Raw genomic sequence first — 24,678 nt, 5'->3', positions numbered from 1 at the left:
TTATCATAGATCTATCGGAGATGAAGTTGCAACCTCACGATCAAGGGATGCGTCTCCATAGAGAAAGAAACCGAGACCTCTTTCTACCTGTAGGGGCTTTTTTCTTCCGGCAGTAAGTGGGCTAGGTTGATGAAGTTGTCCCCTTTGTCTGAGTTCGAAAATTAAGCCCCAAAATGCTTCGAAATGGCAGCAAGGCCTTAGGAAGTATTTTGGTTATCTTCACCAACAAAAACAACAGCAACTTACAGATAAACTTTCGGGCTTGGCATGAGAGGCATGTGGCATGGGAGCAAAATTATCATGGGTTTAGCACTTGAGAGAGAGAGAGAGTTGTGGGTTCCTACGAAGGGCAGAGGTTCTAATGGAAGAGAAAAGAGGTTCTAAGGAGGAGAGTTTTGGGTGATTTTCGTAGCTTCCGGCAGCTTGACAGTGACTCTATCAAAGCTGTAGCAATCTGCCAAAGCAGGGGAGATGGGGGAAATGGGCAAGCAAAGCACGAAAATTTCTGGGTTTGTAAGTGAGAGAGAGAAAGCTTGCTCTCTGAAGGTTGTGGGTTGTGTTGTTTGGGTAGAAGGGGTCCTATTTATAGCTGCTAGGGTTTGTTCTTCTCCAAGAAACCCTAATGGTTTCTTCCCAACCTAGCTAAGCTTTCTCCTTCCTTTCTTCTCCTCCTCCTTGACTTACCTTATGGTGGCAAAGTCAGCTCTGCCCAATCCCACAAAATCAGAGATTTTTGGTGCTCCAGACTTCTTCCAGCGACTGCCTCAGAGAGGAGCTTCTACTTTCAACCATCTTTTCCTCTTCTTTCTTCCTCTTTTCATGGCCAATATCTGATGGAGGAAGGGAGATGGGTATGCATGCTGGTTCAAAGGACGACACCCTCCCTTGTGCGCCAATATCCCTTGGTCTTTTTAATGCCTTCACTTGGAACTTGCTCCTTCCATGTGTAACCTCCCAGCAGCCCTTTTTTTATGTGGATCCTTTGGCCTTTCGTGGCTTTCTGCTTCAGCCAAGTGCTGAAGGCCTTGGACTCATTTCATTCAAATGGTATGGGCCTTTTAATATAGAAAACCAAGTCATCTAATAAGTGGGTTAAATTCACCAAATATTTGGGCTTTATGGGCTACCTAAAGTAATGGGTTATTTTGGTTGGGCTACTCTTGTTGAAGCAATGGGCTACTCCCTCTCTTGTGCTTACCCACATTTAGGCCTAAGAAATTGGCTTGAGTCCCGAGTCTCCCAAGCGACCCGAGACTTCCATTTCTCGGCCCATCAATGGGCCCCATGACAATTTGTTACCATCCATACCACAACCCACTCAAGCAAGCCCCGGGCATTTGAGTGGCTTGGGCCCACTTAAGCTTGTAGTGCGATTGGGTGTGGGATAATAATTTCCCGCTTAGCATGGCATATCGCTTGACATGCTTTTAATCATTATGCTTGATGGGATAATTAGCATGGATTTGTAGAGCTAATGCACTTTATAATCTTTATTTTGATTCCTAGCATGACGGATTATTTATTTGGCATGGCACGTGGAGTGTGACTCGTGCATGGCGGACTTTTGTGTGCTCAAAGTCGGGTTTTTCCTTAATAAGGTCTTGCACTAGGCCCGGAATTCATTTGAGCCAAGCCGTGGATTTTTTGGGCCTCAACACTACCACGAGCAAGTCTTCCCAAAGAGGAGTCTCATCTACCGAGAAAGTTCCCACAAGAATTGCTCCTTCTTCATCTGCCAAGATCAAGCGCCTCGTCGGCGCGAACAACAAGAAGGTTAGTGGCATGCAAGAGGTTCGAGATATTCTTCTCAAGTCTCCGATCGAACAGCTCAAAACCTGTGATCTGCCCTATAAGGAGGTTGCTAAGAAGCAGAGTTCAAGTTGTCTGCATCGGTCTAGGGATCAAACTGAGAGGACTGTACTGCTCAACAATCACGACTCCTCTACCAAGCCTCAAACAATCAAGCGCAGAGTTGATTCGGTATTGCAAGATGGAGTCAAGAGGGCTATAGACTCCTCTGCTCGAGCGAAGAGTCCTTTAGTTACGTGAACTGCTGGTCCAGTAGTTGGTGATAGTTCTAATGGGGATGAGCGTATATCTAACCTACTCAAGACAAACTTCCTATCAAGGTCTTTTGTTTGTGCCAAGCTGGTTGACCACATACATCAGGCTAGCGACCTTGGGAATCATGGATCAAGTTGACTGAGAAATCATGGATCAAGTTGACTGGGGAATCGTTGATTTGGTAGACCAAGGTCTCGCAGATTGGTCACCAACTCGTTTGGTATTTTCCTGATCATTAGTGATAAAATATAATTAGCGGGCATGATAAAAACATAATTATATGCCAACTATAATATCACATGTGCCTTGATAAAATAATTAAATAATTAAATAAGACACGTTTAATAATTCCATAATAATATATTAAATTTAATATTTATTAGAATAATGCTAGTCTTACCACATTTGTATACCACATTCTCATACCACTTTATGTGACAGATGATGTGGACAGCCACATCAATTAAAATTAATTTAACATTTTCTTTTCATTTATAATTTATTAACACTTTTTAATTGATGTTGATGTCCACTTCATTTGCCACATAAGATGGTATGAGCATATGGTATACAAATTTGTTAAGAATAGCATTACTCTATTTATAAGAATCTGCCTTAATTCAAAATAAATATTAAGTGGATAATTTACAATGAATGTGCATTTTCCTTAATAAAACATTAAATATTAATATTAATTAGAAATTAAAACAATATAATATATTAGAGAGAGAGAAACTGATCTGTTATAGGAGTGGAAGCCATTGTTGGCGTAAGAAGGAGCAACAGACATTTGTCGCCAGAGAGGGCAAAAGCTATTGTCGCGAGATAGAGCTTCGGCGCGTGTGCGCAGTCTCCACCAATGCAACGACTAGTGACTCCCAGCTTCAATGGTGACGTCGGAGTCGCAAGAAGTCAAAAGGAGGAGCGCCAATGCCGCTGGGCAGATTCTGCGGAATCATCGATGGCACGTCGGCGACTTCTCCGGCATCGAGCTGCATCGTCTTTCCGGGGTTCTGCAAATTGAAGGCTGGCGATTCCCATGGTGCCAGCGGTGTCGCGAGGTGACTCTGGGAAGGTCCTCGATCGATCGCAGCCGTGGCCTCCATATTTCTTGATGATGCGATGGCGAGTCCCGGCGTCACTATCGTCTTAGCTTCTGGATTTTGCAGATTGGAAGCTGGTGGTTCCTTCACTGCTTAGGCGTCTTCTAATTTGATCAGGAAGACACCCCATCACGTGGTGTCTCGAAACGTACCCCATCACGTGGTGACTCCACCACATCCAACTTTTCAAACCCTCAAGCCTCCCCAAGTTTGAAGAGGGATTCCTGCAGAGTTTGTGCATAGTCATGTATTTATAGGAGCCTGAGAAGTTAAGGTTTCCAAAGAATAATTCCACACATGAAAATGAATTATTCTCTCCCAATTTAGAGAGATTGAGTTAATTAGGGAATCCTCAATTATAGAAAGGATCCCCAATTTAGTCAAATAATTCCCATATTAATTGAGTTAATTATTTGACCTATTATCTGTAAATCTTTGCTTCCACAAACCTTATGCTATGTTAAGATAAAATTCCGAATAATGTGATTATTATCCAAACTTATTTTCATTTGTTTGGGTCATCAAGTTCGACACGTTAGTACCATGACAGGATGGGTTCAGAAGCAATCTGATTGCTGCCACGAGTTATCCGAGACACCCAATAAGAAATTGCTTAAGAAACTATATTCTCTGGAGGTAAGACTAGAGACAAGCCTAATTAGGAGTTTGACATCCTTGTTCTGTATTCCACAACCTACGGTAGGTGGAGGCTTGAATGCATTTTCCTTATCTTGGTGTTTGTTTTCTTGTCTACGAGGTTTCAGATGGTGAAGTTGCTGTGTCCGAATGTGAATTGCAAGATTTATCAATAATTTCTGTTGTTGAATGCCCTAGATGCCCATAAAACATTTGCAATGCTATAGACCTTTCTCGCAATTTGTAAGGTAATAGAATCTGATTTTAGGCTATGATTATCTAGTTTTTGAAGTGTTGCTTCTGGCTAGAAACTACGTCTTAACCTTTCTTTTCCATTCTTCAACAAGACTCAAAGCTATTCTCTTTATTTGGAGTGTATTAGCTTCTCATTGGTTAGTATCCCCCAGGAAATGGTACGATGGAGAAGCTCTCTCTCTCTCTCTCTCTCTCTCTCTCTCTCTCTCAAGGAACAATAGTAACATATCAATGTCTGACACCACACCAGAAGGTCGGCCATTGCAACCATATTTTATCAAGTAAAAGATAACAAAGGGCTACAAAGTAAAATTAGTTAGAAAGATATGCCTTAAGGAATTCCGGAGAGAACATTTTTCAAGACTTTCTCCCCTAAGTTAAACTTTCTCGTTCATTTCAAAATGCAGCAAGTTACTTCCCTCATCTTTCCCAAACAAAGGTATGCAAGAACACATATTTATATTTCGATGCATTCAAAGGTAAGGCATACGCCAAACGGTATGTTATAACACATTATATGGGCACCATTGAAGTTCACAGAGGCTATAAATCTAAAAACTAAGTTGCACAGAGAATTAGTACACAGTGATATTTTTGTTAAGAAATATGACAAGAAAATGAATCTCCTTTTCCATTACGTAGTAAAAACCGGCATCTCACCTTAAACACCTTTACTGCAATCTCGCACTAAGAGATGCACAAGCAGCCAAACCACCTCCCTGCCAAGATGCTCAACCACCACTGCATTTCTAATATTATGTTGCATTTAACTTAAAGGGGAACAAAAGGGAAGGACAAAGGAAACAAGGACAACATCCCAAAATATCACCTCTACATCAGCTGAGTTCTACCATGACAACCCTCAAGGGGTTGTTTCCTCCATTGGCAAATCACTAATTGAGGAAAGCAGTTGTTGGATCTGAACCCAAGTCGCTTCCATTGATTCAAAGTCCTTTTTGGCTTGCAACGCTCTTTTCACCCGAGCTTTCTCATGGATACAGTGATCATGAAGCAACTTCTGTGTGCGCTCAAGCTTGTAACTGATTTGATCCATTTTGGTTTTGGCGTTGGCATGAAACTCCTCCAGTTTCTTCAAAACAGCTTTCTCCTCACCCAGTTTTTTCTCAAGCTCTTCAATGATTGATTTTTGTACAGTGATACAAGTCAGAAACTTTGGTTCATCTTCTTGAGCTTTAGAAAAGCGAAGAGAATAAACTTCTACTTCTTGTTCCAGTTCAATTTTCTGATTAAATTGTTTTTGAACTTCAGCTGTGATTCCACTAGCCAAGTGATACTTGGACTCCACAAAAGCAAGCTTCTCCTGGACATTTTCAATGTTCGCAAACTCAACTCCAGTTTGGTCATTCGTTATGAGCAAGATTTCCAACGAAGATTTTAAGTTATGTAAACATTCAATCTCCATGACTTCATCTAGAGAGAGTGTGGAAATACTTTGGATCTCAGCCTTGGCTTTGGAAATTTCATCAGAATTAGGAATGAGAGCTTCTTTGGCGTTGGTGACTATGCAAACATCTGGATGCTGGATGAGATATCTTTCAAGAAAGTCCAAAGCTCGGATAGAGGGCTCAGGCTTTGACATCTAAGCTAAGATTCAGTCAGAATTAGAACACGACTGATAAGGAATACAGAAGTTAGATAAAAATTACCTTAAGATCACGTTTCACATGAAAGCCAGAGTAGTGCAAACCACTTTCTTTCCTCGAAGGATTTGGATAACATGACTGTTCTTGAAGTGGGAATAGAATGCTTGGCTCTGGATGAAGCTGAGGTTCAGCTATTTGGGTTGATGGAGACAAAATTCGAATAGGCAGCTCTCCATTTGATGCATCCAAAGCCTGAGTTAGTGGAAGATCTTTCAGCTTAGAACTAATGTTATCTTCAGTTAATTCAACAAAGTCTCCCTCATCTGGAGCATCAGATTGTGGTTTCGTTCGAAGAGGACTTGTGTTTCTCTCAAAGGTCGCTTTCTTTTCCTCAGAGTGAGATTGAGAATTGGACTTAATTAGATTTATCAAAAAACGATGCTCTTCTTCTTTGGTTATCCTTTTCTTGCCACAACCTTTGGAGACACTTAAACCGCTTTTGTCAACAATGGCTTCCTTGGACTTGGCATGAAATAGATAATTGCCCTTTATCATACTTCTTAAACAATGATATTCTGTTATAATCGTTCTTTTTTTACTATGAGCTCTCCCTCGTCCAGGCAGGTATTGAAATTTAGCCAGAGCCTGGGCTTCTTTGCAATGAGCTACACTGGAACTCTTTGCTCGCTGAGCCACAAACTTCATTCGTTTTGTTGGTGGGTGTGCTTGCAATTGGTCAGATCTGCCGCCTTCCATTTGCAAGGAGGTTAACTCTGCATAGGAAGAGCAAGTTATAAATTTTAAAGATCAAACAAATATGATATCATTACCTAGGCCAACAAGGTAAACAACTTTGACAAAATCTTTGATGCACTTGAATTCTCAATCAGCCATTGGAAGGCCAACCCACATAACTACTATTGAAACCTTAAAATGTAATGAGAGGTTGACCAACCCAGCTAAACTAAAAGAAGCATTTGGATTAAATGGTGTATATATAGTAACAAATCCATCAGTCCAATCAATGATGAATGAACACCAGTAGGGCTTTTCTACTCATCAGAGGGTGCCGTTGAAGAAACAAATAACTTCTTTCAAATTGTCCAGTTTTTACAATTTTGTTGCTGCTAGCGCATTAATATCAGTATCATATTTCATCTTTTAAATTGTTTCAAATAATTCAATAGACAAGTAGTTGGGGTTGAAAGTACCTTTACGCTTGTTGAAAGCAGATGTTGACTTAGGTGGATGAAGGGGTCTGTTCTGGTCCAAGTCATCAAGCTTAAAAAGACAGTTCAAATCTTGATCATGAGGAAAGGCTTCCTTATAGAATTTTTCCCACCAACATTGGAAGGATGAGGTGGCACTAGGTAGAAGTGAAAATGGAACAAATTTAAGTTTCTTGAACAAAAGAGATGTGGTAAACTTAAGCACCAGGAATTGTTCAGAAGTGTGAAATATTGTTCTTTCAGGGGAATGGGTATTGAAAGAGAAGAAAGGAGGAGTAGGAATGCCTTGAATCAGACCGAACTGACGGGCACAGAGATTTGGGCAATATGCTTCAACACCGCAAGTTTTACTTGCAGATTTCCCAATCATGATACCAAGAGGAAGATCACGACTAACAAGGAAGCTAGCCCACATGTCCACGAGTGTAGAAAGCTCGGTCTTGGTCATTTCAGACCGAGGAAAGATCAACCATGTAGGCAAAGCATCTGACTTTGAATATGGGATGAAGTTAAAATTCTCCTCTCTGTCAAAGTGGCACATATACATTAAACAATCATGAAATGAACATTCAGGCTCTTTGTACAAAACATACTTTAGTCCTTCACAGGAGAGATGGTGAACTGAAAAACAACCAGGGCGCACTTTTGGAAAGTATGCATGAAGCCATAGTTGTAGAATCCATAATGGACCTCCAGCAGTACCCAACTGAGAGTGAAGTAAGTCGTTGATGCCTCTATACAAGTAGGCAAGAACAAGGGGTCCTAAAGCGTATGATTCGCCCCTAGATAAAGCCACAGCCAAGGGTAAATTGGCCTTTATAATCTTGAATGAAGGAGAACAAATTAGGTAACGGCAAAGCCAGTAGTGTAGAAAAGCTACGTGCTCTTCTTCTGTGACAACTCCTTCAACTTTGTTATGTTCTCTAATGAAGGAAGAAAAATTGGCGAGCTTCGTTATCTTAATGCCAAAGTTATCATCTGGAATGGAGATGGAATTACCAACAAGAGCATCAAACTGGGGGCCATCTGGTCTAAGTCCTACCAAAGCACTAAGATCTAAGAGAGTAATAGTAAGGGGACCATGCCCAAGGTGAAAAGAGTTTGTGGAAGATGACCAAAAGCAGAGTGCAGCAAGTACTAAAGAACGATTGAACGGAATGGTAAACTTGGAGAATTGGAGAATATCATAGATTCCAGCTTGATGCCAAATATACTGCTTTTGATCTTCGACTCTTTGAAACCAAGAGAGCCAATTAGGGTGATTAGTTGGCCAAAACCGAGGATGATAATGAAACCATTTATAGAAGTTGGCATTTTGATTGTTTATAAGAAAATCTTCAGTTTTGCATTTCAGAAATTCATTCATATGAATGTCAGGGGCATCATTTACGAATTCTGATGCAGGACCTAAGATGAAATGCTGGGAATTTGAATCAGGGATAAGTACTTGAAAGTTGGTAGTTTTAGGGGCTACTTCCCTCATAAGTTGCCTCAACCTCTCAACAGCCTTGGTTCCGGTGTCCAATCCATCATCAGAGGATGTGGTAATCATGTTTCCAGGGAGAGAACAGAAAACAAAGAGTTCTAATCTGACACTGTTACTACTGACAGTCTTCTTCCTCCTGCTGTAAAAACAAAAATAAATAAAAACCATCTTTAAAACTGATAAAACCCATCTTCCATTGTAATCAACTTTTAATTTTACCTCATCAGTTAAAGTGTAACCACTTACATAAACAATTTGGGAAACAAGTTCCAGTGTGCCTATTCCCAAAAAGCTCAAGAAATGAACTGCACAACACACACCAAAGCTTTAATTAGCGACTCACCTCAGACATGAGAAACCAAAAAGAAATGGAAGCGATGATTAACTAGCTTTTGGCACATAACATGAAGAAACTTGAACCAGACATACCAAAGAAGTAGATAACTGAAAGAAGCTACCGATACAGAGAGTTCAAAGAAAAGCAGAACACTTACCAAGGCAGCACAAGTAGCTTTCCAAGAAAGGTGCATGTTTGATTTTAGATTTCGTTTTCTGTCTTTGTTTATGTTTTGCTTCTTTCTTTTTGTTTTCTTTTTTCTTTTTTTCTAGAGAAATGGAGCAAATTAAAACCCGCAGGGAGAGGATGGTGAGAAGTCTTTATTGGCATATATTTATATCTATTTGAAATCTCCTTGTCATGATCCCAACGAAGAAATTAATTTTATTTCTTGTAAATTTTAATTTCCATTCTCTACCTATCAATTTTACAAGTGAGTAACAAAATATTGAATTGATTTTGGGAAAATATACATAAATACAACTAGCCACAACATTTCAATTAAAAACAGGATCAGATACGAATTGTAAAAAAAATATAATTTTACCCGCACAAATTTACCAAAATACATTTCATATATAAGTACAATTTGTTGTATAGTGTCATTTTCATAATCTAAAAAAGGGAATTGTTGCAAATAGAGCCCAAACATTCTCTCTAACCTTCTCGTATTTCCTCATAACATGTATCACTTTTAATACACTTTAAATAATGTCATTAATGTATTAAACAAACTAGCTTTTGTTTTTTAAATTTACCGTTATTAAATGTATTGACTTTTATATTTTCTATATTTATCCAATCTACAAGTTTCTTCCCGTTTGGTGTTCTAATAAAGCATATCTTCCAACAATAAAAAATAAAAAAAATTCTTCCCACCTTGTTAAAAAAATTTAAAACATCAGTTTTTTTCAAAAGAACATTTCTGCTTTTTTTTTTTTTTGTTCTAGAGAGAGAACGTCATAAATAAAACTTCTTACCTTGTTAAAAAAAAAGAGGCTTATTTACTGTAGCATCTCCTGAAACTTATGTCAAATCTCACTTAACCCCCCCAAAGTTAAAATGGCCCACTTAAACCCCTTGACCGTGGTTTTGTGTTCCACTTTCCCCCCTCCTCCCCCCAACCGTTAACGCAATCTAAAAGACCGTTAAAAAAGCTAACGTGGCAGGGGCATTATCGTAAAAGCACCCACGGTGGCCAATTGCTGACCGTAGTCAACATTCTACGTGGCATAGTGGATCCCACAAGCGTTGAAAAGCCTAATCTAAGCGCCTGAGTTCGTACAGTTTGGCAAAAGAACCCCTTTTTCAGTCGATAGAATTTGGGGATTAGGGTTTGGACTGTATAATCGAGGAGAGAGAGAGAGATTCAAATAACTGAGAATGTTGGCACTAAAAACTGAACAGATGGAGATGAGTGCAACTTACAAGCGAGATGGACGATCGAGAGATCGATTGAGTGTTGGATGCCGATTCTTCCTGTCCTTGGATGCTGATCCTGAATAGAAAAAAGTCGAGACTCGTAAGGTCTATGGAACCGGTGTGGAACCAGCCTAAGACCCTCCGATGCCGAAGTAAGTTTGGTTTCTAAGAGCTCTTGCTGTTGACAATATATCAGTATATAAGTCAAGCTGAAAAGTCTTACCCTTGTACTGTGGTGAAGGGGTGTATTTATAGAGGGCATTTTGTATGCTCTTAGTACTTTCTTTCGATGTGGGACTCGTGGGAGGGCCCTGTGAGGTTGACACGAGTCCTTAGATATTTCGGGCGGGTGCTTCGAGGTTGATTGTGCAGAATCGGTAGGGGGCACCGATTGTAGACGGGATGGGCCTGCAGCAGCTGTTGGTAGCTTTGAGACAATGCCATCGGTAGCCGATACCGATTGTTCAAGGCCTTGGGTACTTGGGTGAGTCCCCATGATCCACGTGTCGTTGTATGAGTACAGGATCAGATATGGTACAAACAGTAGTCCCCCAAGTTACCGATTGAGAAGCTTCTCGGTTGGGGACTTGAATCTGTCATCGGCATTCTGATCCGGACTCGATGGTCTCATTGTCGCCGATGGTGGCATGTAGTCCCCCAAGTACCCGAGCGAGTGAGCTTGGAAAAGAGACGGCGTTCGGCGCGAGAGGTGAGTGGAAAACTCGTCGGTGTGCGCCTGCCGTTCGGCACAAGAGGTGAGTGAGAACTCATCAATGTGCGCCTGCCATTCGGCAAGATAGGTGAGTGAGGACTCATCAATGTGCGCTTGCCGTTCGGCACGAGAGGTGAGTGAGAACTCATCAATGTGCGTCTGCCGTTCGCTAGTGGAGTTGTGTTCGAAGGTGGCAATTTATGCCACGTCCGGGAAGTTGAAGCGTCTCTAAGGATTTGAAAGGTTTCAACTGACAACGTATGGGCTTCTCCATGCATGCGTGACACGTGTCGGTATGGCTGTGAAGAGTCGCGTCGATTCGTATCCCGATGCGTCGCTTCGCTTCCCGATGCGAGATCGGCTTTATAAATATGAGGGGTAGACGAGAGTTCGAATACTTGGGATTTTTGAGAGCGAAGAGAGCTTGTGAGAGGCGATTTCCGGCAACCGTGCGAAGGCTGAGTAGGCGATTTCCGGCGAGCCTAGACAAGGCGGAGGCGATTTCCGGCAATCGAGAACCACCGTGCAAACAAGGTATGTTGCCGTGTTTTTGTATTTTCATGAATCAAAGTGTTGAATTCGATGAATTTTGGTTGAGTAAAGCATGAACAAGTATGAACAAGCATGAACATAAGTGTGAAGGAGGTAGAATAGGATTTTGATTCTAGCATAGCACTTAGTTTCCCTTCGTTTGTGTTTGTAGATGTTAGATACCGAATCTGAGGGTAGACGTAGTCCGGGGGCCTTTGAGGAAGAGTCGTCCCAGGGGAGTTCGTCGGAGAGGGGTGAGAGTACCGATTCTGGGAGGTCTTGCGAAATAGTGGAGAGGGCAAGAGTGCATGCCGAGGCTGGGGGCACTTCGTCGAGAGTGCCTGAAAATGGGGAGCCTTCGACTTCGGGTCGTGAGGCCAATGGGGGTGGCGTGTCCGTTGCTGCCCCAGGGGAAGGGGTGTTGAGGATTGTCAGGGGTAGGCAACGGATCCCGATGGCGAAGCCGATGGAGCCTGTGTTCGGAGTAGATGACTTAGAGCCGAACACGCTGACCGAATCTGAGCTGGCTAAGATTCGGGCAGAGTACAATATCCCTGATTCGGTAGTGATGCGAATTCCAACGCCGTTGGAGTCATTGAGTGAAAATGACGAGGGCGTGGTCTTCTTTACTGATGTCTTCAAGCACGGGCTTCGGCTGCCGTTGAGACATTCGGTGCAGAAGATTTTGGCTGTGATCGGATATGCACCAGGGCAGTATAATCCAAACTTTTGGATTACGTTGCTCGGGACGATCACAGCGTTCAGCTTGGCTGGCGAGGGGGAGCCGAGCTACGAACAGTTTGCCCAACTGTACAGTGTGACGAGGGCGAAGAGTGCCGATCATGGGGGCTGGGTTCAGTCCAACTGTCTTTCGACAGGGCAGCGTGGGCACTTTGTGAATGGGGTGCCGAGCTCTCAAAAGACCTGGCGGAAGCGTCGGGTGATTGTCTCTGGTGACTGGGAATCGGCACCAGGAGTGATCGTTGAGAGGCGAATCCCTAGGACCTTCCAGACAATTGGTAGGATAGGACCTGCCGTTCGGCAGGATAGATGGTTTTTTTTCTTTTTTTTTTTTTTTTTTTTTTTTTTTTTTACCGTTTGCCCTTGTTGTTTCAGTGTCCTTGAAACGGCCTGTTGCACCGATCAGAGAGGTTGAAGCAATCGAGAGGGTAAGGGTGAAGATTGCCGAAGAAGATCGGCACTTCAAGGAGCTGCTCTACTTCAGGAATTTGTTCAAGGCTGGTCTGATCGGTAGGGCAGAACACGACTGAAGGGTGAGGGAGGAAGAGGAAGAAGAAAAGAGGCAGAGTAAGAGATGCCGTTCGGCAGTGTCTATTTTTCTGTTTCTCTGAATACCGTTGCCTTACTAACTTGCTTTTTATAGTGGCAGGTGGGAGACCCATGAGTGAGGCAACACGGAGGTGGCTGGAGGGGCATGGGGCGCCGAAGCCGAAGAAGGGGCAGTCCCCCAGGCCGAAGAAGAAGGCGGCAGTTTCGGCGGATGAGCAGACGGTGGCTGATCGCCGCCGTGAGAAGCAAGCGGTCGAAGCCGAAATCGTTCGGGAGGCCCACCTCTGAATGACGGGCAAAAGAATGATCGAGTGTGCTCTCGATGCAACACCGTTGCCGAAACGGCATAGGGGTCCGAATGAGGGGACGTCAGTACAGATCCCTGATGACGAAGAAGAGGGAGAGGAGGGGCCGGTCAACGTAGCTTGCCCTCGGAAGGCAGTACCGTTCATCAATTGCATGATCGATGGCGCTCAGATGGAGCTGTCAGAGGTCGAGCAGTTGTCGACGAAGACATTGCGTGAGCAGACCGGACGCGCCTTCCGGCTTCAGGCTACAGTAAGTGTTAAAGAGTTGTGGTTGTTCAAGTATGTTTTGATTCGGCATGTATTAATGTTCCCATTTGTGTTGCAAGCTGAGATGGAGATGTGGCTCTACGCGAAGCGAGCTGTCAATGCTGCCAAACGGCACCAAAAGAAATTTGAGGATTGCCGTTCGAAGGTTGCCGATGGTGAGAAGCTCATCCAGGAAGCAGGGCGGCTTGCCGAGCAGAACGCAGCGAAGGTTGCCGAGCTCTCTTCGAAGTTGGCGGCGACGGAGTTGGAGCTGCTGGCGGCACAAGAGGGCAAGGCGGCTGTGGAGGTGGCCCTGGATGCGGCCGAACAGTTGCATGGCAAGGAGGTGGAGGAGGCGAAGGCGAAAGCCGTTGCCGACTACCGAAACTCGGAGGAGTTCACACTGATGCTGGACAAAGAGGTCATGGAGCAGTGTGAAGACCTGTTGTACCGATTCAAGCGGTACAACGCAGAGAAGAAGCTGAATATGAACTTCCTCCGGGATCCGCCGCCGTTGCCGGAAGGGGTGACCGAAGAGATGGTGGAGGCCTATAAGGGCGAGGATGCCGAGGCTGGGGAGGCTGATGAGACTGAGTCAAGTAGTGAGGAGGAAGAGAACCACCCCGCACCGAACGCGAGCAGCGCGCCGAATGCCGAAGCCATGACCACTGCCGAGCCCAGATCTGTGGATGTTGAAGCTGCCGATCCACCTGCCCCTTAGACTAGATTTTGATTTTGATTTTGTTTTGCAAAATGCAACATTTTTTGAACAGGCCGAATGGCATTATGTGGAAACAGTGTGCCCTTTTGTGGCCTTTGATCTATGTTAATTTTGATTCAGTTTAATTTGCTGATTTTCGTAATTCTGTATGTGTGCATGCCGTATGTAGAATATCCTTGATATGAAATTGCGGTTTATGGTAATGCCGTATGTATAGAATAGGAAATGTATTGAAATAAACCGATTACAAAGGGACGACCGATGGTGACGACCGAAGGTGCGATCACTTGTAGTAGTATTTGAGATGGTCTACATTCCAAGGGTGGCCGAGGGTATGGCCATCTGTATCGCGCAATCGGTAAGTTCCCGGTCGGCAGACGGTGACGACCTCATAAGGACCTTCCCATGAAGGGCCAAGGGTGCCTTCGTTGGAGCTCTTGGTGGCGAGAGAGACTTTACGTAAGACCTAGTCCCCCACTTTGAACGATCGGCGTCGGACGCGCGAGTCGTAATAGCGAGAGGTCTGTTGCTTGTAGGAGGCATTCCGAAGCTGAGCCTGGGAACGGTGTTCGTCGACGAGGTCGAGGTTGAGTGCAAGCAGTGTCTCATTTTGCTTTGGATTGTAAGATGCCGTTCGGCATGTGGGTGCGTTGATTTCGACTGGGACAACAACTTCGGTACCGAAAGCGAGGGAAAACGGTGTTTCGCCTGTCGACCGTCGGTAGGAGGTGTTGATGGCCCATAACGCTTCTGGAAGTAAATCGGGCCAGGCTCCTTTTGCTGCCCCAAGTTTTTTCTTCAACGTCCTCTTAATGATCTTGTTGATGGCTTCTACCTGGCCATTTGATTGTGGATGCGCTGGGGATGCGAAGAACAAGTTGATGTTGAATCGGTGGCAGAGGTGCCGAAACTGAGAGGAGTCGAATTGTTTACCGTTGTCGGTGATGATTGCGTTCGGAAGGCCGAACCGACAAATTATGTTCTTCCATACAAAATGCTCAACCCTGGCTGCGGTTATGGTTGCCAATGCTTCGGCTTCGATCCACTTTGTAAAGTAGTCGACAGCGACGATGGCGAATTTGACCTGTCCCTTTCCCTGGGGCATAGGGCCGATGAGATCTAAACCCCATTGGGCAAAGGGCCATGGGATGACAATCGGAGTCAGTGGCTCGGCAGGCAATTTTGGGATGGAACCAAAGCGCTGGCAATGGTCACACTTCTGGACGAGTTTAGTGGCGTCGGCATGAAGAGTCGGCCAGTAGTACCCTTGCCGAATGGTTTTGAAAGCCAACGATCGGGCGCCAGAATGGTCCCCACAGGCTCCCTCGTGAATCTCTCGTAGGACGTAGTTTCCTTGCTGCGGGGTCATGCACCGAAGCAATGGTAAGGAATGACCACGCCGATAGAGAATCTGATTCAGAAGGAGGTATCGTGCCGATCGGCGGTGGATAGTCTTAGCTTCGGATTTGTTGTCAGGCAACGTGCCGTTTGCAAGGTAGGCGTGGATAGGATCCATCCAACTTGGGTCCTGCCGAACGGCATGTATCTCGAGGTCGGTGGTGCTGCGCCGAGCGAGGATCTCGATCGGCACATGGCTCCCTACGTTGTCGTCGATCGCCGATGCAAGGCGTGATAGAGCATCGGCGTGGCTGTTCTCGGATCTGGGGATCTGTTGAACTTGGTACGCAGTGAAGTGGTGGAGCAATCGGCGAGCGTGTGTCAAGTAGGCAACCATCGAAGTATCCTTGGCGTCGAATTCAGTCAGTATCTGGTTGACGACAAGTTGTGAGTCGCTACAGATCCTGAGTTGCTGAGCGCCCATTTCTTTAGCGAGCCGAAGGCCTGCCAACAGAGCTTCATATTCGGCTTCATTGTTGGAAGTCCGGAATTGGAATCGGATGGCATATTCGATGGTTGTCTGGTCAGGGGCCTTTAGTACCAAGCCAGCTCCGCTGCCCTGTCGGTTGGACGAACCGTCCACGTAGAGAGTCCAAAGGGGAATCGATGGATTAAAGATTCCTTCGGTCGGGTGGGCGACTGGTACTGTCGAAGATGAATCGGAGGCGGCGTCCTTCGGACCTGGCCCTTCGGACGCGGTCAACTCAGAGATGAAATCGGCTACAGCCTGTCCTTTCTCGGCAGGACGAGGGTGGTAGTGGATGTCAAATTCGCCGAGCTCGATGGCCCATTTTACTAGCCGACCTGATGTCTCCGGTCTCTGTAGTATCTGGCGCAGAGGCTGATTGGTGAGGACGGTAACGCTGTGAGCCTGAAAGTATGGCCGAAGCTTGCGTGCTGAAAGGACGAGAGCGTAGGCGAGTTTTTCTAGCTCGGGGTACCAAATCTCAGCGTCTTGCAAGGCATGACTAGTGTAGAAAATGGGGAGTTCTATACCGTTCGGCTTGCGAATGAGCACAGAGCTAAGTGCCGTTGCCGAAACCGAGAGGTAGAGGATGAGCTCTTCACCGGGAAGAGGGGTGGATAATAGGGGTGCTCTGCTCATGTAGGCCTTAAGATCTTGGAAGGCGCGATCGCATTCGGCAGTCCAGACAATCTGCCGTTTGCTTCCTTTGAGGGCTTTGAAGAATGGAGCACACCGATCGGTAGCCTTCGATATGAATCGGGCCACAGCGGCGACACGCCCAGTCAGACTCTGAATATCCTTCTGTGTCTTCGGTATCTGCATGTCGAGTAATGCCTTGATTTTTTCAGGGTTGGCCTCGATTCCTCGTTGGCTGATCATGAAGCCGAGAAATTTGCCCGAGGAAACGCCGAAGGCACACTTGCTCGGGTTGAGGCGCATGTTGTACTTTTTCAAGACGCCGAACATGAGCGAGAGGTTGTGGAGATGAGAATCGGCCGTTCTGCTTTTGACCAGCATGTCGTCCACATAAACTTCCATCGAGGTGCCAATGAGGTCGGAAAAATTTTTGTTGACCAATCGCTGGTATGTTGCCCCAGCGTTCATCAAGCCGAACGGCATGACTTTGTAGCAGTAAAGTCCCTTGTCGGTGATGAATGCTGTGTGTTCGCGATCGGCAGGGCTCATGAATATCTGGTTGTAGCCTGAGTATGCATCCATGAAGCTGAGAAGTTCATGGCCTGCCGTGGCATCTACCATCTGATCGATCCTTGGCAGAGGAAAGCTGTCATTTGGGCAAGTCTTGTTTAAATCGGTATAGTCTTGACACATTCTCCAGGCGCCGTTTGATTTTTTGACTAAAACCGAATTTGCCAGCCAAATTGGGTAGGTTACTTCCTAGATGAAGCCGATGGTCTTCAGTTTGTATACTTCGAGCCTCATTGCTTCATACCGTTCGGCATCGTAGGCCCGTCGTTTCTGCCTAATGGGTTTGAAAGTGGGGCAGATGCTGAGCTTGTGGCTGATGACGCTCGGGGCGATGCCGGGCATATCGTCGTATGACCAGGCGAAGATTTCTGCATTGGTGCGCAGGAAGGTGATAAAATCGGCCCTCAGTGCCGAACTCAAGGTGGTACCGATTCAAACTTGTCTGTCCGGTTGTGCTTCGGAGAGGATGACCGATTCTAAATCTTCGGCGGGTTGCGCTTGTGGGGTTACGGCCTCATCCCGGGGGTCATCTGGTTTGTCCGTCCCCCTGCCGTTCGGTACACTCAAGCTGGTGGAGACCGAGTATGTTTCGCGAAGCGCAGCCCTTGCCGATTCCTTGGTTGCCGAAACGTAACACGTCCGTGCACTCAATTGGTCCCCTCGCACTTGGCCGACGCCATCGTGTGTGGGGAACTTGAGGAGGAGCATGTGTGGTGACAGCATGGCCTTCATTTTCGTGAGTGCCGTCCTGCTGATGATAGCGTTGTATGCCGTTGGGCAGTCGACCACTAGAAAATGAGTGTAGATGACCGTTCGTCTAGGGATGGTACCGACGGCGAATGGGAGCTGGACACTGCCGATTGGTTCAACCACGTCACCAGAGAAGCTCAGGAGAGGGGTGATGTCTTTGTTCAGATGCCGAGGGTCTACGCCGAGGGCGTTGAAAGCATCGGTGAATAGCACATTGACTGAACTGCCGGTGTCTATGAGGATTCGGCCTACATCAAAATCTGAGATATCGGCCCGTATGATCATGGGATCGGATTGGGGGAAGATGATGCCTCGCTCCTCTTCTTCAGAAAAGGTGATAGGTTCCCAACCGTTTCGTTGAATTTTGTCATTGCGTCCTCCCGCTACGCTGAGGATCTGGGGATGCCGAATGGCACGAACGTAGTTTTTGACGGATCGGTTGCTGGCTTCGGCAATGGGCGCTCCTCCACTGATCATATTGATCTGCCGATTCAACGATTTATCCGTTGCTGGTTTGGTGTTTAAATACTGATCCAGCTTTCCGTCGTTGATGAGGCGTTCGACAATTTTGCGAAGGCGTTCGACAATCCAGCCCCTGCCGAGGGAGTTTTCGATTGTTCGGCTTCGGTATCATATCCCCTTCGGTCAGGAGAACATGCTCATAGGTAGTGTTGAGCAAAGTGAAGATTTCGTCTGGCCGATTCCTCTTGTTGTTGCCCTTCTTGTTGTTGTCCTGCCGATCCCGGAAGTTGTCCTTCCGCTTATTTCGTTGCGTGGAAAAAGCAGGGACAGGGGGTGCCGTTCGGTAGGGGGCCTGGTTTGCCGATCGATCGACCGGGAATCGGTCGTAGTTTTGTGTTGGAGGCTGATCGGTCGACGCCGTTTTGTTTATTAGGGTCGAAGCCGATCCCTTGGAGTTGAAGTGCTCGGCCTTGGCGTGGATAGCCGCCTGTTTCATTATTTCGGAGTAGGTGGTCCAGTTGCTGCTGTGGACCAAATAACGAAACTCAGACGACCGAAGGCCGCTTTTGAAGGCACCGAAGGCTGCCCTATCGTCAGTTTCCGGACATCTGGAGTACTCATGGCTGAACCTAGCCGCATATTCTCTCAATGGGTCATCGTCCTGCTGCCGAACGGTATAGAGGTCATCGGCGAAATACAGGCGATCGGTCTGAATCATAAAATGGTTGAGGAAGGTTTGCTTCAACTGGTTAAAAGTGTCAACCGTATCTGGCTCCATTCGATAGAACCAATTCAGAGCGGCTCCGGTCAGGGTGGAGGGGAATAGCAAACATTGGCCTTCATCCGTCAGTCCTTTGCAACCCAAAGCGGATTGGAAGGTATGAATGTGGGTAACGGGATCTTCCACCCCCTGAGTAGAACGGTATGCGGAGTGCTTGGACCTCTTTCTCGTGTCTGAATGTCCGGATTCGATTGGTGAATGGCCCTGGCTGTACCGTTCCCCATGTTGGTGTCCGAGCCTGGTCTTGTTCCTTCTCAATGCGATTCATCTTCTGTAGGAGGAGACGAATAGTCGGATCGGTAGAGGGAAGATCATCACCAAAGGGCTCGATCGCTCGGTTCCCCGTGCGCTGGCCAGCGTTGGGGCCTCGTTTTCCTTGGTCTGCCGTTCGGCTGGGGCTCCTCTCGTAGTTTCCTTTTCGCCGATCGTTGTCCTGGTTCGATCGGTGGCTGTGGCGTTATGCAGAGGGCCCTGCTGATGAGATGGTGGTTCCTGGAGATGTTGGAACGTAATCTGATTCGTCTGTTTCTTCTAGGGCGATCGCACTGTATCTTTGGCGTATGGGGGATTTTGGTCCAAGTGCCTCCAGGCGTGGATCGTCGAGCTTCGCCCGGACCTGGATGGGCGAGGACTGCAACTGGGCGGAGAGTGTTTGGAGTGGGCACGAACAGAATAAACGCGATATTCGGGATGGCGCTCCTTTGGAGTGGGCACGAACAGTCTTCGGGAGACAGTCGGTTCGTGCACGGCCTGCTGCTTCCCTCTATCCTGGAAAGTGGGCTTCCGTACGCTTTTAAACGATTTCTCCTGCCGAAGCTGTGTGGTTGGTTCCCGATCGTTCTGCAACTGGGCGGAGAGTGTTTGTTGATGATGCAGCTGCCTCTGGGTGTCATCCAGTTTAGAGGCGAGAATATTGTTGTGCTCCTGCATTCTTGCCATATCCTGCTGTAGGGTCTCCATGCGAGCCTCCAGGGTGGTCGGTCGAGCAGGTGTTTCCGTCCGCGGCGTCTGAAGCAAAGGAGCTATACTTGGCTCGCCACCGAGGCCGAGGATGGGGCCATCGGTAAGGAGGGCCGAAGATGGATTCATTTTTTGGTCTCAGAGTTCTTTTGTTTGAGATATGGGTTGATCGATAAGCGATTCCCACAGACGGCGCCAATCTGTTGGCACTAAAAACTGAACAGATGGAGATGAGTGCAACTTACAAGCGAGATGGACGATCGAGAGATCGATTGAGTGTTGGATGCCGATTCTTCCTGTCCTTGGATGCTGATCCTGAATAGAAAGAAGTCGAGACTCGTAAGGTCTATGGAACCAGTGTGGAACCAGCCTAAGACCCTCCGATGCCGAAGTAAGTTTGGTTTCTAAGAGCTCTTACTGTTGACAATATATCAGTATATAAGTCAAGCTGAAAAGTCTTACCCCTGTACTGTGGTGAAGGGGTGTATTTATAGAGGGCATTTTGTATGCTCTTAGTACTTTCTTTCGATGTGGGACTCGTGGGAGGGCCCTGTGAGGTTGACACGAGTCCTTAGATATTTCGGGCGGGTGCTTCGAGGTTGATTGTGCAGAATCGGTAGGGGGCACCGATTGTAGACGGGATGGGCCTGCAGCAGCTGTTGGTAGCTTTGAGACAATGCCATCGGTAGCCGATACCGATTGTTCAAGGCCTTGGGTACTTGGGTGAGTCCCCATGATCCACGTGTCGTTGTATGAGTAGAGGATCAGATATGGTACAAACAGAGAAAAAGCAAATATTGCAGAAGAGTGAAATCAGAAGAATCGAAATCTTGGCATTGTGCGAAAATTGGACAGATTGAAAAGGACAATGACGGTGCCAAGAGAGAAAGGAGGTTCTCAACCCAAGTACGGTAAGTGGCCCTTTGCTTTTGAAATGGAATCGACGAAAGTGATAGATTTATAAAGTGTGGTCCAGGTTTAAGCTTCTTTATTGTCTGCTTGCTTTGTTGGGTTGGGTCCAAAGGTGTTGAGTTTGATTAGCCTGGAATAAAAAAAATTTGTGGTCCCCCCTATGTGTTGCTGCTATGTTTTCTTGTTTACTAGTTGTTTAAAGGTTGTTTTAGTGCTCTAAACATGTTGGTTGCGTTTGAATCCTGATCCATGTCTGTTTACTAGTAGTTTGGTGGTTGTGTTGTCCTTTTTAAACTATACATATGACTAGGCAGGGGTTAAACTATACATATGACAAGGCAGTGGTTAAAGTGTTTTTTTTTTTATGTTCTGTTGTGCAGATGACAAAGGAGTAGTCACCTTTGAAGTACACCATGGAGGTAGAATGGTAAAATCCTCAAACCTCAATGAGTGGTGGTTTTATGTGGTGGGGGGGGGGGGGGGGGGGTCTGTTGATTATTTGGACCGATGTCTTTTGGACTACATAAATTTGTTAGAGATATATGTGTATGCAAAAAATCTTGGGCAACATGACCAAGTGGTTGTGACAGGGATACAAAATGGTAAAAAAGTGTGTATAGATAGTGATGCTCAACTACTTGATTGGTGTAATTTGGTGCCTCCTAGCTTTCAAAGAGTAATTGTCATTTACTTGGAACACCCCACTGTTATTAATGTGGATGAATCTGCAGTGGCTTGGAAGAAGAGGGGTCCTATTGCAAGAAACCAAACTGCTGAATTTGAACAATCTGGTTATGAGGGTATGTATGAGGAGGATGAGGAGGATGGCATTGCTGTTGATGAGGAGGACGAGGGTGATGAAGGTACTGTTCCTGAGGCTATACATGTGGAGGAAGAGGGTGATGAAGGTACTATTCCTGAGGGTACAAATGTGGCTGATGATAGGCATGAAGGTGCTGTTCCATTGGGCAGTTATGTGGTTGAAGAGGATGATGAAGGCACTATTCCTGAGGGTATAAATGTGGATGAGGGTGATGAAGGTACTATTCCGGATGGTATAAATGTGGAGGATGAGACTATATATGAAGAGGGAGAGAATGACGAAAAGGCTGAAAATGAGAGTGAAGACAGTGAAGAGCCTGAATTTTATGACAGTGCTTATGAGCAAAGTGAAGATGAACAATGCTTGCTGGAGAAGGATGATAAAGCATTTGACAACTATGTTGACCACAATGCTCTAGATATTGATCCAGCAGCAGATGAAGGAGAGAAATTAGATGATATGGTTGTAAGTGATGTTAATAGCTTGGATAGTAGCTCATGTGATGAGGTTGATTTGCCTATGAGAAAAAGGAAGAGGAAACTGCCCAAGTTTGAAGATTTTAGGCCTGATACAGATTTGAATAACCCAATCTTTAAGCTTGGTCTAAGATTTCCCAGTGTCTATATATTTAGGAAAGCAGTGAGAAATTATTTAGTATTCAACATAAGGAAGATTAAGTTCTCGAAGAATGATAAAGATAAGGTTAGAGTAGTTTGTGATGGGATCAAGAATGGAAAATGTCCATGGTTTGTTTATGCTTCAGCTGTAAATGGAAGGAGCATGGTTCAAATTAAGAGTTATGAAGAGGAGCACACTTGTGGGACTGTTGAACGCAATGTCCATGCTAACTCATCATAGTTAGCAGAGAGATATGCTACATAGCTGTCTAGAATAATAAATTGGGATGTAAGAGCTTTTAAGGAAAGGGTGAATGAAGATCTGTGTGTCATAGCTTCAAGATCACAGATATACAGAGTAAGGCAAAAGGCAACTGCTGTAAGTGAGGGGACTTACAGAAAACAAAAGGCAAAAGGCAAAAGGCAAAAGGCAACTGCTGCAAAAGGCAACTGCTGTAAGTGAGGGTTCTAGAGAGAGAAAAAGAAAAGTTTTTGTTGGTTTTTTTATTTTTATTAATATTTTATTCAACTTGTGTTTTAAAAAGATTATTTTATTCTTTTTTGACGGGCATTTGGATGGAATTGGGGAAAACCTAACGGCGGGGGTGAAATTGGCGATTAAATTTAATACGAAGGCTAAATTGGTTGAATTTTTTTTTCAGGGTGGACATTTCGACAAGCCAAATAGTCCATGGGGGTTTTAGACCCTTTACCCTAAAGGATATAACTTTTTTTTTATAAAAAAAAGTAAAGATTAAATTTCCTTCTCCTTCCAAGGACATAATCGGTTTTGGTGGCTGGGGAAGGCATATGGTTCAAATTTGGAATGGGTATGGTGGATAAAGGGCTTAGGTGGTCTGAAGGGGCGGTGATGGTTTGATTTTTTTTTTCTTTTTAGTCAAACTGGTGTTTGAAATATGACTGAGCATGACTGTTCATGTCCTTAGGCCCCGTTTGGTAGGCTAGATTGGACTGGATTGGATATATTACACTGGACTGGTTAGGATATGACTAGATTTGAAGCAGTTGTTTGGTGCAATAAACACCAAGTTGAGATTGCAAGACTGGAAAAAAAAAAGCCAAATTTAAAAAAATACAAAATAATTAAAATAGTGAATACAATTCTCAAAAATCTGCAATAAACAACAACTATACTTTTCTCTCTGACAGGTACACCATCGAGTAGTCCATCTTCATCTCTGAGCTCACTATGGTCCCTAACAGATGAGGAAATCGAGAAGAGGGAATGGAACAGAGACAATGACAGCCCCGAATCCGAACTCGAACTCAAACCCCAACCCTACAACTCAAACTCAAAGCGTGATTTCAGTAACGAGCTATGATCAAGAATCGCAAGGCCCCATAAAATCTCAAGAACAAATTAGATCAGATCAGCCAGAATCGCAAGGCTCCTTCTTCAAATCAAATCTCAAGTTTGGTCGGATCGACTGGAAGATCGTCTCTGTGTGCAAACCAAACCAGAGCAAGAGAGAGAGAGAGAGAGAGAGAGAGAGAGAGAGAGAGAGAGAGAGAGAGAGAGGAGAAGAGAGAAGGCAGCAAACCAAACCAGAGCAAGTCGTGAATCAAAGAAGGAGGCGTGCTCGCAAGACGACTCGACTGGCTTCCAAACCCATGTTTTCTGATGGGTTCTAGAGCCCTTGCTATTATGGACTGGTGTCCAATAACCACATCCAGTCCATGATATATAATAAGCCCACCAAACAACGGATAGGACCCATGTCCATTTTAATTGAAAAAATCCTATCCAGTCCAGCCCACCAAACAGGGCCTTAAAGTTCAAGTTGAGGGCCTGAACTACCTTGGCTGGGACTAGAACAGTTGGGCAACCTGCAGACAACCAAATTTTAAACAGAACATGTTAAACAAAAAAGTCCCAAACTTGAACAGAAAGGTACCAATCACAAATAGTTGAGTTCAATCATCTCAAATTTTTTTTTAAAAACTTCCACAACAAAAAAGCATGGTATCTTTGCTAAGCTCAGGAGTAGGGTTGGTGTATCTGCAAAGAAGTCCTCTTCGCCGCTGCGCTCAGCCTCGATGGAGCCCACCACAAACTCAATTGGCGAGCTCAGGGCTGAGTTAGACTCGAACGAATTTAACTCGTAGCAGAACTCAGTGGGGAATCAGGGGCCTGAACAGAGGGAGAGGGGGTAGAGAGAGAAAGCATAGAGGAGAGAACATAAGGAGAGATGTCAAAGGAGGAGACGAAGGCGGATGGGGAGGGATGTTGCAGGTTATTTGTTTGTTTTTTTAATTTAAGTTTAATCTTCTTTTTCTAAAAAAATTTCATTTTCCTTTTAAACATATTATATTTTTTATTTAAAGCCATGTGTGTCAC

At 45.3% G+C, this 24,678-nt stretch overlaps 1 protein-coding gene across 7 annotated transcripts; it reads right to left on the bottom strand.

Moving 5' to 3' along the window:
- Positions 1 to 1,562: 1,562 nt before the first annotated feature.
- On the bottom strand, positions 1,563 to 9,014 carry LOC110762039 (uncharacterized). Of its 7 annotated transcripts, XR_015836654.1 has the most exons (6): positions 8,872 to 9,014; positions 8,624 to 8,682; positions 6,874 to 8,513; positions 5,726 to 6,435; positions 4,719 to 5,658; positions 1,563 to 3,391 (listed from the first exon to the last, which is right to left on the bottom strand). XR_015836654.1 is itself a non-coding variant. In XM_021964633.2 (5 exons), the coding sequence occupies exons 3-5, from the start codon at positions 8,441 to 8,443 to the stop codon at positions 4,921 to 4,923; spliced, it is 3,018 nt and encodes a 1,005-aa protein (XP_021820325.1). In that variant the 5' UTR covers positions 8,444 to 8,516; positions 8,624 to 8,682; positions 8,872 to 9,014; the 3' UTR covers positions 1,563 to 4,920. The 7 variants fall into 7 exon arrangements, 6 of the variants coding, with proteins under 6 accessions (XP_021820325.1, XP_021820324.1, XP_021820326.1 ...); XM_021964633.2 differs by having other exon boundaries at positions 1,563 to 5,658; positions 6,874 to 8,516; XM_021964632.2 differs by having other exon boundaries at positions 1,563 to 5,658.
- Positions 9,015 to 24,678: the final 15,664 nt, after the last annotated feature.

This window comes from Prunus avium, chromosome 6 (genome assembly GCF_965620075.1).
Source record: "Prunus avium chromosome 6, drPruAviu1.hap1.1, whole genome shotgun sequence".
Lineage (NCBI taxonomy): Eukaryota > Viridiplantae > Streptophyta > Magnoliopsida > Rosales > Rosaceae > Prunus > Prunus avium.
Note: the sequence above shows the minus strand (reverse complement) of the source record. Positions and strands in the feature narration are given on the sequence as shown.